Source organism: Motacilla alba, chromosome 4 (assembly GCF_015832195.1).
Source record: "Motacilla alba alba isolate MOTALB_02 chromosome 4, Motacilla_alba_V1.0_pri, whole genome shotgun sequence".
Classification (NCBI taxonomy): domain Eukaryota; kingdom Metazoa; phylum Chordata; class Aves; order Passeriformes; family Motacillidae; genus Motacilla; species Motacilla alba.
Window position 1 is genome coordinate 60,567,130 of NC_052019.1, and position 18,620 is coordinate 60,585,749.

General features: G+C 37.6%; 1 protein-coding gene across 3 annotated transcripts in view; it reads left to right on the plus strand.

Annotated features, from left to right (window-relative positions):
- The window catches only part of TBC1D9 (TBC1 domain family member 9), a 49,123-nt gene that overhangs the window by 4,998 nt on the left and 25,505 nt on the right, over positions 1–18,620 (plus strand). For 2 of the 3 annotated variants that reach the window (XM_038135260.1, XM_038135262.1), the window contains exons 2-5: positions 9,349–9,459; positions 14,287–14,405; positions 16,115–16,343; positions 17,331–17,592. In XM_038135260.1, the coding sequence (XP_037991188.1) occupies positions 9,349–9,459; positions 14,287–14,405; positions 16,115–16,343; positions 17,331–17,592 (721 nt within the window). Of the gene's footprint in view, positions 1–9,345; positions 9,460–14,286; positions 14,406–16,114; positions 16,344–17,330; positions 17,593–18,620 lie in introns of all 3 variants that reach the window. The other variant, XM_038135263.1, reaches the window with a different exon arrangement.

Below are 18,620 nucleotides of genomic sequence, written 5' to 3' on the forward strand. Positions count from 1 at the left end.
CGTTTTCTAAATTGAAAAGCTTTTCTTCAGCCTTGCTGGACAACACAATTAGTATTTCACATTTGGAGCTAAGATTCTGTCTTGCTCGCAGCCTTTCAGTTCAGAGAGTTGAGGAAGAGATTACTTGAAAACCTGTTTATGCTTAAGATTTAGAAAAGTTTTTGGCCAGTTGATCATCTGCCTGAACAAAGTATGGTCCATGTTTTGACACTTTCTGCCTTTGTTGACTCAAGTAGTTGGGATTTTGCGTGTCAGACTTGAGTACAAAGCATGTGCTTTCTGATATTTGAAAGTTTATCAAAATGGATGCAATTAGCATAGTGGATAGGGGTGGGCAGCATATCCATCAGCTTTCCATGATTGTTTTGGCGCACAGAGTGGAAGCTGGTCTCTTCTGCTCTGCTTTCATTTGTCAGTACACCAAATCTACTCTGATGCTCTGAGCTGCTCCTTAGGATCTGCTGTGGGTGTGTTTACTTCTCCACACCAGTGCATTTCCACTTCAAGGAACATGCAGATGTCTGAATTGGTGTTTGATTCCTCAGACTGACTCAGTCTTTCTGTTGAATTCCCAGATGCTTTTCTCAGTTCATCACTTCCTGCCTAATGCTTTGCTGCGCCTCCAGCTCTTCTGTTGGCTGTAGAGACAGCATCTCCAGTACCTGAGATGTTGCTTCGTGTAGCTTTGCTTCTCCCTCTAATATTTCTTGGTCAAAGACTTTTCTTGAATGATACTTTACCTCCGACACTGTGAGTAGTGTGGCCTATCCAGGCTGCTGAGCTGAGCTGCCATTTGCCATTTTTGCCCTTTAAATAATGTTACTGTTTGGCACGTGGAATTCCAGGGTGGAACTCTCCTACTCTTTCTCCTGAGATCTCTCTTTGAAGGAAACCCTGTTGAAAATGTTGCACAGGTTCACAAGATAGTAAGCAATCAGTCTAGGCTACTTACTAATTTTCTGCATTATACCAGAGTTTGTATTACTTACAGAGTTTTTGTTACTGTTCTTTGATCCTACACTGAGAGGTGTAGAAGTAGCACTTCTTCACATCAGTTTCCATATTTTCATCACTCCACTGTCCAGTTATGCATCCTTGTAAGAATGTATCATATTTCACAGAGGTTTGGCCCCTTGATAGTTTCAATTAGATTCCTGAAGAACTAAAAAAGGTTCAACAAAGTATGCTACCATATACTCAGATGTCTTTGGAACTTAATTTGAACGTGTATTCTCATACAGTATTTCTTCTTGTATTTGATATAGGCAGAATCTCCTTGTTCTTATCCTTCACAGTATCACACTTCATATGGCTTTTCCAGAGACAGGAGTTGTCTCTGCCATTGGTTTTGCCATGATCAGTATTTGATATGATAAGTATTTTAATATATTTTGATATGATAAGTATTTCCTATGATAAGTATACAATGTGTATAAAGAGCTGTGAGCATTTGACTGAAATCTTACTTTTCTTTATCTCTTACTTTATTTCTTACTTTCTCTTATCTTTATTGACCATTAATCATACTTCTGTTGTTTGATCAATGTTGATGTTCAGAAATTACATTTGTATTTTGACTAAATCTGGTGCTTAGGTGATCTTAGGTTCTAGAGGACTTCTTTCAAATCTTTCCATTTATTTTCTTTCCAAAAGAAAGGTTGTCTTTTCTATGCTGGATTTGTGATTTTTTTTTTCCCCTGAAGTTTCCAGATAGGGATGTTTGAATTTCTACCGCAGCAGTAATCTTGGTTTCAGCTAGAACATTTTTAATGTTTTGGATTTCACTGTTCTTTCCTCATAATCTGTCTTGTTCTTCCCCTCTGTTTTTTTCCAGTATTTTATCAGCCAGAGTTATTGGGATCTTCTGTTCAGCATTGTTCATTTCCCTGGTAAAGTGCCTCCTCTGATAGCTTATTGAAATCTGATCTATCTGCAGGTATTCAATCAGAGCTGTGAAAATTTAAAATTCTCTTTTTCTGCAGCTATTGCTTCTTTTCAGATTTAGCTTGTATTTCAACATGCTTCAGGACTGCTTCTTCTGAGTTCAAGCTTAGTTTACTGTGCCCCCTTCAGTCCTCAAACTAGGTTCAGTTTAGAGTAATTTTTATTAGGTTAGGAGTGGTGATGTTTGGAGGTTTTTTTCTGTTTTGTTGTTATCTTTTTTTTTTCTTAATTTGCTTATACTTTATTTGTTCTTTCATCTTACACAGTTTATCTGAATCTTATGTTGGTGCAGATACAGATTTAAATTTTCCTGTTGGATGAAATGTATTAAATTTGCTTATGCTACTCTGACAGAATGGGATACTTTTAAAATAATTCGTTGTGAGTGAAGTTCAGTGACTTCTGTGCTGTTTTGGTCTGTGATACTTGATTATGCTTTTCCTAAGTGTTCTTTACAAACTTATGAGTAATTGTTTATATCACATCTAGAAGGCATTTGCTAACTTCATCTGTATTTTTCTCACTGTTTTTCCATAATTTCATACAGTCTGGTGTGATTGATATGTAGTATAATTTTTTTTTCAGTGGTGTGAGATAAGTTGTTTGTGGTTTTGTCTAAATATCAGTTTTCTCTGTGTTGTAAGCCTTCACATACTTGCAGCTCTGGAATGTCTTGTCAGTGCTTGTCTCTTTCTGTGAGCTTCAGCTTAGCAGAAGGTACAAAAAGTTGAAAAAGCTGAAAGTGTAAACCCAACCAGCTTTAGGTTCAAGTTAAGATACAGATTTTTTACAGGGTTGGTCATGAGTTGTTTGGACACCTTAAGAAGTGCGTACAGCTGATCCCTTCTAAATTAACATATTTGGAAGATAAGCTGATTCAATCACAATTGTTAAACTTGCAGTGCCAGTGAAAGCTTTATTGTTTCTTGCTGCTTTATCCCGTGGTAATCAAGCCAGATATCACATTGGCCCTTCCCAAGCTTTTTCTTTAAATATTAATGGTTAGTTTTTCAGTCGTCTCTCATTTGTGTTCATCAGCTTGAAGACAGAGAAAGTAAGTACTGGTTTTGCTGCTTTTCTTACTAAATGTCAGTAGAGTGACAATTGTTCCTCAGAATCAGTTTCACTGAACATGTTTGAAAATTCCTGTGCAAATAAAAGGGTTGCTGTACAAATCTGTGGTCTCTAGAACTGTGTTGGTAGGAAGAGAGAGCAGCAAAGGCAGACATTGGGAAAACTTAACCAATCCTATTATCCCATTCTTAATTATTTAAGAAATATATATTTAAGAAATATATATAATTATTAATTTATTATGTAATTAAAGGATATTAATTGTTGTAAGTCCAGAGGAATAATTTTGTTTTCTTGATACCACATTAGATGCCCATATAAGCCACATGGGAAGACAGTTAGAAAATAAGTCTTTAGAGGTCATTTAACCTTCATTTATATGAATGAACACCTATTAAAAAAGTGTATCCCTTCATGAAGTTTCGAGGGCAGTGTTCGCAATGAAGAGGTTATAGTCTTACTTTTGTGGGTATTACTGCCAGTATTGGAAATTTAAGACTCAGTTACTTTTGTGTGGTGTATAATATTTTCAATTTATACAGGCTTTCCTGTGGAATTAAATCAAGTAGCATTGAACCTCCCTTTAAAAAGGATTTGCCCATAGTATAACCCATGGAGTTCAGGTTGTTGCTCTAGGTTGAGTTTTGACAGACAAGTAATGGGATGATCTCAGCCTGTAATAAAAAATGAGAGAGCTAATCACATAAATTGCCTTGAGAAAGAATGGAAGAGTGAGGATTCATTATCCTTACTGTGAAAAACAATACCTAGTGCTGTATGCTTTAGTTATGTGTTGTTAGGAGTTCTTGTTTTTACAGCTCAGAAAGTAACACTTGAACTTTAGGAAGAGTTTATTCATTGTCCATTAAATCAATATAAAACTGAATGCTCAGGGTGTAAATATGATTTAAATCAACCCTATTGATTGAAGCTCTCTTAAAGATCAACTGACATTTACAATCTAAATAGGTGCCTTGGGTGTTTCATGTTTATGACCAGAGCTCATTATATGTCCATCTTACTTTAGTGGAAAGAGGAGTCATCAGCATGCTTTAAATACTGAGGATCCTTTAAGCAGTATGGTTTTGATTCAGTCTTGGAATGTCACATTGCCTGTTTTCAAAAGTTCTTGCTTGTGACACATGTGACATTCCAAGTTTTCCTGGTTGTGGTGTTGGGCTCCTACACAAATAGGCTGCTGACATCCATGAGACTGTTTGAGTGATAACTCATGAGTCTGACTCCAAGAGCCACAGTCTGACCTGTATTATATCTCAGCTCTTTTGCAGGGTATTATTTTGTATTTGCTCTTTATGCTAAAAACATGGGTGCTCTTTGTTCATACATTTTAAATAAAAATCTTCAAACAAAAGGTATTTTGAGGTATGGATTCATGTCGACCTGGAAGGAGGATGAGACAGGGCAGGGCTCTTCTCCCTATGAAGAGCCATGGGAATAACATGTGTTTGCACTATGGCAAACTGGGGGAAGGGAGGGCACAGCAGTCAGTGGCACTAACCGCAGGGTGATGTCCTTCAGCTCGAGGCAAGGTGTGACACAAGTTGCCTGTGTCACTGAAGAATGAATGTGTCCCAGGTCCCTGGTGTGTGCTGAAAGCACTTCTACTCTGATGTTAGAAATTACTTGGAAGCATCAATGTCTGTTACTATGCCAAGCTTTTTGGTGCTTGCTGTGCAACAAAGCCATGGCTGCTGGTAGTCCTTAAGCTTTGAAGTTTTGTTATTTATTATAATTCATTGGCTTCAGTGTTTTAATAAGGTGCACTAGAGGTAATATGTAATCCAGATCCTCACTTTTGAATATGTAATCCAATTTACTTTGAACAGGTAAAACACAAAAGCTCTCAAATATAATACTGCTGTGAGGGGGACTGTAGAAGGGTGATAAAGACTAATCAGTCTTTGTGGTTTTAAATGAAAACACAGCTTTCTGTGGAAGAGGGTTACTGTTTGTCGTAAGAAAATCCTTTGCTAATAAAGAGTTTGTTCATGTGTACAGTGCATAAACTTGCTTTTCCTTTAAAAACACCAGTAATTGATGTTTTACAAAGACACTGTCCAATTATTATGAAAGATAAAAGAAAGAAAAGAAAGAGAGAGAAACATTCCTGCAGCAAAGATCTGTGCCATGAGTATCCAAATAGTCACAGATGCTGTGACTTATGACAGGTGTTGGAATCTATGTACTCTGCAGTGTGCATGCATAATATGTACCAGGTTGATTCTACAGGTCATCACTTGATTTCATTAGTGTTTGTGGGTAGTTTGTAATCAGTGTGGACTGTAAGTCATCTGCAATACTGGTCTCTAAGGAGCAAGAACTGCAGTGGGGATTGGAAGAATCTCAGCTGGCTGAAGCTATTGGCTTAGTTTTCAAAACAAGATGACCTATCTTTCTTAAAAATACCCTTTGGTGAGACAGGAATAATTTCTGAAGGGGGTCTGTATTATGACAAAGTCAGGCTTCATGTGGTCATAATCCCTTCTAGCAAAAACACCAGGTTGGAAACTGGTTGCTGTTGTAAGGATACAAGTAGAGTACATCTTAGGTTAATCAGTGAATAGAAACTACTAATCTGTACTTTCTGCAAGGGGTATAGGCTCCCCCTCCACCTTATGAATAAATGTGAGCCACCACTGAATGTGGTCAGATAAGTAAAATGTAGTGTGATTTCTTCCTTCAGCACAAAGTGCATCAGGTAACTGAACCTCTTTTCCAGTAATTCCCTCTAGAGCATTGTATGTCCTTCCAGTAACATGATGCAAGAGCAATTGCCCAGGCCCTCAGCCAATTGTGGCTTTGTATTCCCTGGTTCCAGATATTACATATCATTATTTTTCCTCTGCTAATGCCTGTGTTTTACAGAAAATAAAGAGAATACTGATCAATCTTCTGGACCTTCACATTAGAATTCAAGTTTGCAAAAGAGGAACCTGACTTTATTAAAAAGTTGTATCAAGCAAAGTGAAGGTATTATGCCTCCCTTTTCCCCTCCTCCCCCATGTATAGGTATGGTTGCTCTAGAAATTTGGCACGTGTGTGTGAGGGGAGTGTTTGTACAGAAATGGTTACTCATGCTTTGAGTGCCTTCAGGAGTGGGCCACCCATCAATTAGCCAGATGCTAATCCTACAAATTATGCTATGTGCTTTAAATAAAACTTGTCTCATGAAAACCTCTTTCTTCAACAAGGGCTTGTAGATTTAGTATTCTTACATTGGAAATTTTTCCCCTTATTTCATTATGCAGTCAGAAACATGATGAAATAATGGGAAAAAATTTGCAGTCAGTATAGTCATGTGATTTGATGCCTTCGTAATTCACTGGCTCTTGCCCAAGGGCCAGTCTAATATAAGGAATACGATTCTTGGTTGCCTGTTCTGTTTCTATAGAAACTCAGTTGCTTAATCATGTCTGAAAAAGTACTTGCTACATGAAGAATTCATGAGCTAATGAACAGTATTAAAATTGTCTTAATATTTCGGTTTTTAATTTTTATTTCTACTTCATGGAGAAAATCCTCAAACAGATTATCAGTATGAACTGCTGTAATTTCATTCTGGTTGCATCACATGTCTGCATTGCAAAAAACCCCAACCAAACAACAAATACCCAAACCAAAAACAACCAACACTGACCTAACAACACGAAATGGAACAGTTCATGAAAGAGAGCAAGCAGGCCCAGCTGCATGATTGCACGAGTTTTCATGTGATAAAAACACATGCTTTTTTTTAATATCACACATATCGCCTGTCAAAACAGCTATTGCATGAGACAAGTTAAATGCTACTGATAAACTTGTCAGTTGCAGTTTTCTTGCTAAGCTCAGATTTTAATTTCTGTGTGATGTTCTGGAAGTCTGTCCGATTTCTTCCTTTGACCTCACTACATGGTTATTTTTTCAATTTGTTTACTGAAAAGCCCCTAAACAACTCCTACTTACTGCACCATTGGAAAGTATTCTTTGTTTTCTTTTCCTTTTCTACCTGCCATCTGCTGTTTCAGTCACTGCTGGCTTCTCTCTTTTGTTGGTGTTTTCTTTTTCATAGTGCTCTTCACATTTCTTAAATACATTGCTCTGTCTTACAGTGTTTGGTGGCACAAGGGGATGTTCCTCTCCTGTCTACCATATCCAGGGGAGAAGAAAGTAGGATGGGAAGTTCCTTTGAACCTGATGCTGCTATACAAGTCAGTCGGTTTATTCTGACTTCCTGATGTTACCTGCCTATCCCGGTTTTTACAGCACTCCAAGAACTAGGGGCAGAATTGTTTGGCAGGACCACCCACATACCAATGAATTTGGAAATACAGCAGGAGGAAAGAAACAAGCATGTTTTTAAAGAATACAGGAATGAGCAGTGTTTCTGTGTCTCAGGGAAGATTGCATTTGGCCAGCCTACAACTTTATTTAGATATTACATCATGCCTATTGCATATTTATTACTGTCAGTAGTCATGTGAAGCTGAAAAGCAAAAAGAAAATATTCCTGCTGTGTTTGCAACAAACCCAGATGATGGACAAAATGTAGTGTCTGGCTTGGTCCCCACTTTAGTTGAGTAGTACTGGTAGCTTTATGTGTTTGAGGATTTTGCCCTTGGTTGAACTGACGTGTGCTTTCTGGGCGAGGGCCATAATGCATTTGTGAAGCTCAGATGGAGAGAAAAAAAAATAATGGTACATTTTAACCTACTTCATTCTCCTGAGTTTGAAAGGAGCCAGGGTTTATCTAGAAGGGCTGGTGGAGAATTGTTCAGAGGAAGCTTGTCAGCGTACAGCCAGTAATCAAAATGTGTAGAGATGAGGGACAACTAAAGCTAGTGAGACTAATGTACATTGGGATATTTTACATTCATATTTTGTGTTTGTATCCTGTAATTGTCAAATGGCTTTGTAGCACACCTTACTAATGGCCTGATGTGCCCAGACTTGTTTCTAATGTCTTGCATAACTCTTGGATTAAGAAGTGGTGCATATCAATTCATTGAGCAGAAAGAGATTACAGTTGATCCAACCTGAGAAGATCTGTATGAAACAAAATACAAATTAAAGAGATAGAATGGGAGAAATACAAAATCACTGGTAGGTGGGATATTTCTTAGTATCAGTTTCAGTTCACATTTGAGGGATCTACTCAGATGGAGAAAAGGTACTGCTTTTATATCTTTGATGCACAACACAAATCTGAAGGAACAGCAAGGGAAGCAGCATTGCATATACCAGTTATGGCAGAGAAAATTAGGAACTAATAAAACTATGACAGTAAAAGATGAACACATGAGACTTGAAAGGAGAAGAGAACTTCTGACAGGAGAGTTTTAAAATGTTTTTGGTGTATTTCAGCTGTTTGAAAAAACCCCTAATTTCTATCCTAATAAATATTTTCGCCAAAAAAACCCTCTGAAAGTTCATCCATTTGTTGTTTATATATTTCAAATTTTTTTCCCAAACAATTTTCTGAGAACTTCAACATGAAAATTTAAATCTGACATTGCTGCAGGGGAGATGAAAATTCTATGTGGAGATGAAAAACGGGAAAACTTTTACATAATCTAAAAATAAATAGGTCCTTTTTGCAGAGAGTTTGGGAGGGTAACATTTTGTTTTATGTGTAGTTTATTATAAAAATAGGATCTAGAATTTGTGGAAATATAGTTAGGAATTATTGGTAGCTGTTGGTATGTGACTGTTGGTGACTCTCTAAGTAGCAAAGAATTTTCAAAGCTACTTCTGGAAAACAGCATGGCTTTGTCTTTCCTCAGTATGCTTTAATCTGAAAAACAGCTTGACTCTTAAGGCATTTTGATCCTTCCTACCTTAAATAATCAGACTGTTAAGTAACACAATTATTTTTGCTGAAAGTCTTTAGTTTTACCTAGCTGACATTCAAGTTTTGAACCCTTTTAGGACGTATTGTCTGGGATTTCTTGTTGGTGTTGGAGGAGGGTTTGTATTTGGTAGGTTTTTTACTGCTCAGGGTTCCAGCAGTGTATGAAACACAGGAAAGAATTAAATAACTTATAAACATAATTTTATAACACAGCTACCTTCTGCTTTGCTTCAATTTGCCTGTCTTTATGCTAGCACTGATGTACATTAAAGAGTTGAAGTCTTGTTCAAGCTGAAGATGTTTCCTTGTTAAATCACTCTTCCTCTTTACAGCCTGAGACAGCAAGCATGAGGATGAATATGTAGATCTGCATTTTGCTGTGGAGGGTGAAATGGAATGGGGAGGAGCTGCAGAGCCCTCTCCTGTGGGACCTTGAGTTTTCCATCACTGTGTGTTCATCAGAATTTGCTCTTCTACAGGTCTCCTTGTGGGTACTCTTGACGTTGTGTTGGACTCCAGTGCCAGAGTGGCGCCATATCGAATCCTCTACCAAGCACCAGACTCCTTGGTCTACTGGACCATTGCCTGTGGTAAGGACAAATATACTGACGTGGATTTTTATTCTTCCTGGATACTGTGTCACATAACATAATAAGAGAGGATCCTTCCTGCTGAGCACGGTCATGTCAGGACACATAAATGGGTCAGGATGAATACCTGCTGTAGTGGTAAAATTCAGTGGCACAAAGGTTTTTGCTAGTCAAACTTTGGATGCCAGCATGGGGGGTTGTGTTAAGCACAATGACTGAGCGAAACCAGAAATGGCCATGGAGCAGGGATGAAACATTTATTATTTCCCACTTTTCTTCTCACAAAGGTGTTCCCAGACCAGCAGTACCTATTCCTCCTCTTTGCATGCTCTTTTCCATGCCCAGGGCTCACTCCTACAGCACTTCTAAAGAGCAGCATTCCTGGGTGATGGGGTATCTCCAAAGAGAATGGTGGGAGGAGTACCTGGATTATAGCACCCCAGTTACCCAGACAGGGCACTTGGCTTCCCTTCCAATGGTAACCAGGAAGAGAGTGCAGCCCCAGCACTCACATAAATACTGAATAGCAAACAGTGAGACATTTCCTGTCTCCTCCAGGATAAATACCATCTAGATCTCAGGGATGCCCTGCCTCCTGGATGTTGATTTCAGACAGATTTCAGTCTTTCTGTGTATGATGTACTTAAAATTCAGCAAGATGGTAGCTAGGTTAAAGTTAACTACAGAAGTGTATGTTCTTACACAGATGCAACAACTTTTAAGAGTTTTGGTCTTTAATGCTCCAGCTTGGACAGATCTAGCAGTAAGACTGTTCCTTTTGTCCTTATAGTAGTGAAAACAATTGAGTTGATATTTTTATACATTAAATAGGATTTTTGTGTGTATCACATTCTGTACTAAATTCTTATTTCTGTGGTCAGGTAACTATTGCAAGTAACATAAAACAGAATGGAGTTAGTCTCTGGTTTTGTCTGCTGTCTCTGAAAATAGTGTCTGGAGTTAAATGCAGAAGATGCAGGTCATTTAGCTTTGATTAGCCAAGCTTGTCAGGTCAGATCATTGGTTTGATAGTATTGCTTTTCAGTCTTAGCCAATGAAAACTTTTCAGTGCTGCTCCTCTGGCTCAAAAGTTTTGCTGGCAACAAAGTTTTTTTGGCAACAGCCAAAACTCTGTTAATTTGAAAGAGAATTGAGATGAGAGAATAAATGAGAAGTGCATACATGCCTATCATCTCTTTGATGGCCTGGCTACCTCCAGCACCCCCACTGGTGCCTAACATTCAAAAATACTGGTTAATGATGCTGTAGGCTTCTTCTCAACTTACTGTGCCACTTCATTAGTGCCCATTCTCCCAATGAAATTTGACATTTAGATTATTTGGATGACTTTTCCTCCAGACAAATACCCTCTTCGGAAAGGAAGAGAAGGAAGAACAGATGAAGGTTTGCTATAGATCTAATAATTTTATATTGAACCAGGCTCTGTTCTTAGGAGCATATGATTTCTGTGTCTGGCAAAGGTGATATCAAAGCTGTGTCACCTTCTGAATCCAACAGGAAGTTTTGCTAATAGTTCTTATTAGCACAAGTATTTCTTACTATTTTTGATAGTATCAGACCTGAAAGAAGGTATCACTTGAAACAACTTTTTTCCCCTCTACACCCTTTCGTACCAACTCCCTGAAGATTTTAAAATTCATATAACATAATTTACCTTTATTGACAGCTAATACTAAAACCAGATATTAACAAAATTGTCAATATTATGAAGGTTGTTCCCAAATCTGCATTTAACAGCTTTTTAGTGTCATCTGCTCTGCTGTTGACCACAAGTAATGCATATCAGCTTTCCGTGGACCTCAGAAGAGAAAGAAGGGTAAAAGTACTTGCCTGTATGTTTGTTTATTTTCATCCAGATGTCAGTGCACAGCTGTTGCCACATACTGCCAGCTCACAGTACAAGCTGGCTGGTACTGTGTGAATTAACCAGCCCCTGGGTTGACTGACTGGGGTCTTCCCCAATCACATCTCTCCTAAGGCTGCAGGCATTTCTCCGGCCAGAACCTGAAGGGCTGTAGGGATCAGACCAATGAAGATATCCAGACTGGGTTTTTCAAATGCCCTTTATATGGAAGGGCTTGAGAATAAGCTCTGTGTGGTGCCTCATGAACATCAGGGTGAGTGGTCTCTTTGTCTCCAACTCACTCTCCCCCCCCAAAGTCAATGTTACACACAGCAATTAGTAACCACCTCCATCCCATAAATTCAAAAGGGGGCAACTGAGGACACAAGTTTTCTTGCTATTTGCAGACTCCCTTTCAAATAAAATAGTATATCACAAAGCTCCCAACTAAGTAGTGTTTCTTCAAAGACCCTTAAACTGTGCATGTATTCAGAAATTATTTTTAAGACTTTGGAAATAGGCCATGTGACTTCTCTTTAGGTTTTTTTGCATGACACCTATAGATAATGACTGTAATTTTATACCTACAGTGTGTCATCAAGGGGGCAGGGGCATAAAATGGAAGGAATAGTTATGAGTTATGGCCCCAGAATAAATAAATGTACCATACATGTAGAAATGTATGGTGCTGCTGAACTGTGAGAATTTTGTTTTTCTTCTGAGAAGGGTATTGTGGGTTTTATGTAGAAGTACTGTCTTCGTTTAAGTTAGTGTTAATAAACGTGCTTTTCTATTATGAATCTTATCCCTAATTGAAATTGCTAATGCAGTTAATTTGTAAATCTGTGATTCCATTTTGTGGAATGTTTTTTAAATGTTTAGTCTCTGAATACCTGGTTGATGGCATAGTTGTTTTGGTTAAATTAAAAGACTGCATTAGCATAGTATTGTCACTTGAGAAGAATAGTGTGGATCTTGCAGGGAGGTAAAATTTTACAGAGAGCAAATAATTTATCTATGCAGCCTTGAAGCTGAGCAGCCCAGTGTTCCCTAAGGCTCTGTGCTGTGGTTATTTTATGAATTTGCAACTGAAGTAATTCCTTCTGAACTGATCAAAGGTTGTTTAAATTCTACAAGTTACTAAGGGCTTTGGCTGCATTTAGCTATGCAACTCTAATTTGTCCTGCACTGTTCCTCCCTGTTCTCTTTAGGGTAGAGTGCTGATTATTTGGTACTTGTAATCTGTTTTTACAGAAATTTCTCTTTTTCTCTGCCTTCAGTAAAGAAATAGTCTTCATCTTCAGTAAGTAGCTGTACAGAGTGACTCAAAGAAGTGTGATTGTTTCATGATTTTGGTCTTGCTCAGTGCAAAAGTATTCTGAGGATGAAAGTAATCCAGGAGGGTTTGTCTGCTCTAAAATGACTGTTTAGACAGATTTGGATGTGAATTGTCTTGGATATTAACTCTACTGATCTAGGCCCTGTGAGGATTCTGGCTGGTGAATCTGAAGCCTTATAGCTCTGGAGAGAAGCCAGGTCAACAGTCCTTTCTCCAGTGCAGGGTTGAGTTAAAGGTGTCACAGCTTAGAGTTCTGTCTATTGAATTATACAAGAGAATTGTTATTTACTTTTCAAGAACAATTGATGGTCTAGGAATTCAAATGCTGTACACAATCAGCCTTCCATTTTGTAGTAGCATTTCTGTGTCGCAAGCCAGTGTCCCGCCAGTGTGCTATGCTCAGTTTAAGGTGAAAATGGTGCTATATCTAAATTCTGTTTGGAAATGAACAACTTTTTAAAATCCTCCTCCACCTGTAAAATCAGTTCTTCTTACAGCGGCTTTGTGTGTTTTTCAGGTATAGAACTGCTGTAGGTTTTTTGTGGTGATGGTAACTGTATGCATTTTCATGCAAGTTACTATGTTGTAGCTATTTTCATTTTTATTTCTTGCCAGTCTTGAGGGCTCTGTATTTTGAAGTGCAGTGTTTTAACTGTTAAATTTGGTTTCTTCCCCTTTCCTGAGAGTCAGAGTTATTGCTTAATTTACCTAAAAGGCCAATGTTGGTAAAATGGTGAATACTTTTAATATGCTAAGATAGGTAAACACTTTCCAGTACTAGTGATAAAATAACCTGTTGTTTAAAACATTGCAGCAAGTATGTATTTTAGCCCTGAACAAAGCAAATAAAGACCTAGCCTGTCATGATGAATTGTTGAAAACTGGGGTGTAGGTTTTGGGCTGATTGTGTGATCTACTGTAGGGGAGACTGGGAGAATAAACAGTGGGATAATGGAGACAAAAAGCAGTGGGGAAAAAGAGATGTATTGTTACAGGTTGAGAATAATCAGCCAAAGCATTTTCAGAAGAAGTGATGAAAAATAATTGAGGAACCACAAACCAGAAAGAGACAGCTTTAAGAAATAGTTCATCATGATAGTGTGTGTGCAGTGCTTGTCACTGCTCTTACAAGCTAAGCAATTTTTCTGATGACAGTTTAGTTTTATACATGTAGCTCATGCATTTAATCATTGCTTTTTACAGCAGTGTTAAAGCCATCAAGAGATAAAATAGTGTTCTGACCACCTCCTGAGTTCTAGACAGGTCTGGTTGCATCCAGTAGTTTTAAGGAGAAGCAGCAGTGGCGATCATTTGTGGTTCTGAAATATTGATTACATATGTAGGCTGTTCTGCATCGTGATTTTTGTATCTCTACTACAACCAGAATTGTGACAGTCGCCTGGAAGTTGTACAGAATGTTGCATTTTGTTGCCTTCATTGGAGTTGTTAAATTAAATACAAAATGGAGAAAATTTTTGAATTTCCAGAAGGACAGCATCTAGGGAAATATTGCATCTTCACTTAGTGGCAAGTTTTCTTAAAGTTTTTTTGGTTTTGATTAATGGGACATTGACACTGGTGAATTATTTATTTTGTGACTTTTGGTTGGTTTGTTTTTTTATAGGTTGCTCAAGGAAGGAAATCACTGAACACTGGGAATGGCTGGAACATAATTTGTTGCAGACTCTTTCAATCTTTGAAAATGAGAATGACATAAATACATTTGTCAGAGGAAAAATACAGGTAGTGTATTTATTAGTACAAATGTTGTTAGTGATAAATATGACTGGGGAAAGAAAAGTGATGTGAATTTGAAACAAATTGGAGCTGGTAGTCCCCGTACTGCTCTGCATTTTTGAAGGACTACCGGATGCTAAGTAGCAACATGTGTGTAAAAATCAGGGAAACTGGGAATAGTGTATGTAGCTTACAGCAGTGTGATTTTTTAAAAAAAACCCGTATAAATATATAGGCAGTTCTTAAGGCATTGTAAATTCTAAAATTAATTGCACTGTCTTAAACTTTGACAGTTGTCTGTGCAACTGTTTTTCCATTGCAAGGCTTAATTTTTATTTTTTTTAATGCACTCATAATGCCTTCTCCCCCTCTTCTGTGTATTTAAATCCTACACATCCTGCATCCTGTAGTGTTGGCTTTTACACTTGATATAGGTGTTAAGGTTTGCTGGTTCATTGATTTGTTTGCTTGGTGGGGATTGTTGGTTTTCTGTGAATTTCTTTTTTTCTTTATAGGTCAGATAATAACTATACTGGCAAAAAGTATTTTCTTTGTACTAAGAATTATCTAAAAATAAATACTTTGTTCAAAGATTGTAAGAAAAATTGTATTTATTTTAATATTCTATTTACTGGGGGTGTGTGTGTGTGTGTTCGTGTTCAAAGTATTTGCTTTGTCTCATTCCTCTTTTAACCTTTCATATAGTAAGTCAGCTCTCTTACAAATCCCACAGTTGCTTGTGTTTCCCCAGGTACGAGTGCTGTAGATGGTCATGGAAATACCTTATATGTGAAGACATCTGTGTTTTGAGATACAATCCTTAAGGAAATTGTTACTTCTTAGAGTTGGATGAATACTAAATGTGAACGATGGTTCTCTGTCTTATACTCTGCTCTTAATGTAAATATGGAGAAGGTTGAAGGCAAAAAGTCACAAAAAAGGCAAAAATTTTATATAAATTTAATTATTTTTTTTTCTATAAAAGACAATAGAGATTGTTGTAAAGGAGATTGGGATAATAAGCAAATAAAACAGAGCTTCGGTATAGAACGGAAGGAACCATAGTCTTTAAAAATATCAAAAAACAGCTTTTCACCTGTTGCCTCTTCAAATTTCATGAGGGTCATCTGCACCTGAAAGTGGGAATTTTTTTTCCATCCTATTAGTAAATCTAATTGAAGATTTTTTTTTCTCCTTTCTCCCCTTCCCCCCACCCCCACTTTGCTCTTCTTCTGTGCTCAAGGTCCAATAAGAGGGGTCATAGAAGTAATATAAAATTTTCCCCTAAATAACAACAGTTCGTTTTCTCCCTTTTTCTTTTTTCCTCCCCTTCAGAAAAATTTCATGTGAAATACTATGTCTGTCTCCCCAGAAAGAAGGAAGAGGAAAATACTGCAGATCATAGGTGCTTCACAGGGCTGTTATTTGAGTATTTGAGTTAGGCTGGTTAATTTAAAACAAGGTACTGGCAAGGGGTTGGTGTTTGGTTGCTTTTGACATGGGCACAGTAGGAGTAAGGTCATCAGAAAGAAAGCCTTGAGTAAAGTAAATAACTACATAAGCCAAAGAGTGAGCAGAACAATAAGAGCTCACTGAACGACTTCCTTGTCATTGCAATAACCACTGTGCCCTGTGGCCTGGATAGCAATGGGAAATAGGATATCTGATAGCCCATGGCCACTAACAGGATGTGTTCTTTTTTTATTCCCTACCAGGGTATCATTGCTGAGTACAACAAGATCAATGGCATCAAAGAGGATGACGACACAGAAAAATTCAAGGAAGCCATAGTGAAATTTCACAAGCTGTTTGGGATGCCAGAGGAAGAGAAATTAGTGAACTACTACTCCTGCAGTTACTGGAAGGGGAAAGTTCCCCGTCAGGGCTGGGTGTATCTCAGCATTAATCACCTTTGCTTTTACTCTTTCCTCATGGGCAGGGAAGGTATGTTTTCAGTAGAGTGGTAATTTGTGCATCTAAAAATGGTTGGGATATCTCCTGTAGCTTGTTACTTTTTACGTACTGATCACTGAGGGTACAAAGACACTACTACTACTGAGGAAAAGAGAAGCAGAGAGCAATTCCCTGATTTGTCACACCGCTTAACTGTGTGCTTGTTCCCTTGTTTGCTTGGTCTTTATCAAAGTAGTTCTCTGTACAACAGTACTTGGCATTGTCCAGGGACATGGTTCACCTCAGGAGCTATGCCCAAAAGGGAATAACGACAAGATCACACCAGTTCTGGCTTTCTCGTCTGCCCTTACACAATCCTCAAGTACTACTCTGGCAGACTCTGCAACATTAAATTACACATCTACATTTGTTCAACACCAGAACATCAGAAAAGTTTCAGAGGAGACCTAGAATAAAGAACTGCATAGGGTGGATGCAACCAGTCTGCTCTACAGGGAGTTAATTCAAAGCAGGGTGAAGGTGAACAATTGATCAGTATTTGGTTATGGGCAATGGATCAGTCTTGGGATTTAGCCCCTCCTTACGGACACCACCTGGTGTTGGGAGAAAAGCTAAGGTTCTCTCATGGCTGTAATGTTTGAAACTTTTTACTGTATAAAAATAATACAAGCCTGTCTGATATGTTTAGACTATGTTTCTTTGCTTCCATAGGAAATGAGGACATCAGAGTCTGAGCAAGTGCAGTGACAATGATAAGTCATGTTAGCTTACATAGCTTTGTAATGCTTGTGTGGTGTACTGTAAATAAAGTAAATGATATTTAAATTCTTTTATCTCCTGTTTGTCAGGTGACAGTGGTTTGTTTGTACAAACTTGATCTAATTGTGCTCTGCTCCCAACTTTTCAGGATGCTAGAAAAATTCAGTTGAATGCATTTTATAGGAAGAGGAAGCTAAAAGCTCCTGAATATGCTCATTTTTGTACTGAATCTTGTTTTTTTTGTTTGCTCCTGTTCAGCAAAGTTAGTTATCCGTTGGGTTGATATCACTCAGCTTGAGAAGAATGCTACGCTGCTCTTCCCTGATATGATCAAAGTGAGCACAAGGTCAAGTGAACATTTCTTCTCAGTATTCCTTAATATCACTGAGACATTTAAACTAATGGAACAGCTTGCCAATATAGCTATGCGACAGCTTTTGGACAATGAAGGATTTGAACAGGACAGGTCATTACCCAAACTGAAAAAGAAATCCCCTAAAAAAGTATCTGCTCTAAAACGGTAGGTAGCATTGGCTCTTACTCATTTGTTCCTCCTCAGTCCTTCTACTTGCAGGATTTTGTCCAAAACTTTTCTTATGTTGTGGCCATTTACTGTTACTCCAAAGGGAATGATTGATTCCAACAGTAGCAAAATATGAATAATTATTTAAATATAATTACTTGGTATCTTGTTGAAATAGGAATACAAGCATGTTGCAAAAATAAACGTCCTTGAGCCAAATGCTCATTTGTTCAGAAGCTCTTTAGTGTATCTCCTGACACTGGCCACATTTTGGTATCTGTTGTAAGGCCATTTTATATCTGTATGGGAAGGTAATAAAGTGATTAATGTGTTGTTAAGAACTGTGCCTAGCATTCATACTTGTTCTTATCAGTGGAACTGAGAAATTAGAATCTAGATTACTAATTCTATCTGGAATATAGTTTAGGTAAAAGCAACACCAAATTAACATAAAATTCTAAGGGATGAAAAGTTATCTGGAAAAATATTTCTTCTCCTTTTATATCACACTTCAGCTTGTTAGTTTCTTTTTCATTTTTTTCTTTATATGTTGTTCATGTTAGTGTTCCATACAAAATTATAGCCAGTGCTCGTTTATTTTTCTCATTATTTAGTGACATCTGACATGCATTATATCACTTTTGTTTGTCCTTACTGTTGAATGTTTTGCACTGAATGCATTATAAAGACTAAGTCTTGAAATTGTTACCAAACTCTAACCTTAAGGATTCCATAATATTAATAAAAAAGCCTCCAGGAAGCTTTTTTTTACTATTAGCAAAAAATGGATTCACTGTACATATTCTCAGAAAGTATAGCTGAATATGGAAAGCTCACTCATTCTTTCCCCTCTGAGGAGTAAGGATGAATGTCTGAGTCATTCATGGCAGCCTTTTTTTTTCATGTAGTTTTAGAACCTTCCAAAAGTGAAGATGGTATCTTTACTGTAGGCAAATTATTTCCAACTTTTTGCTGTACACTCCTTGCTTAGCTGAGTTATGTGTTGCAGGTAACTCACAATGATT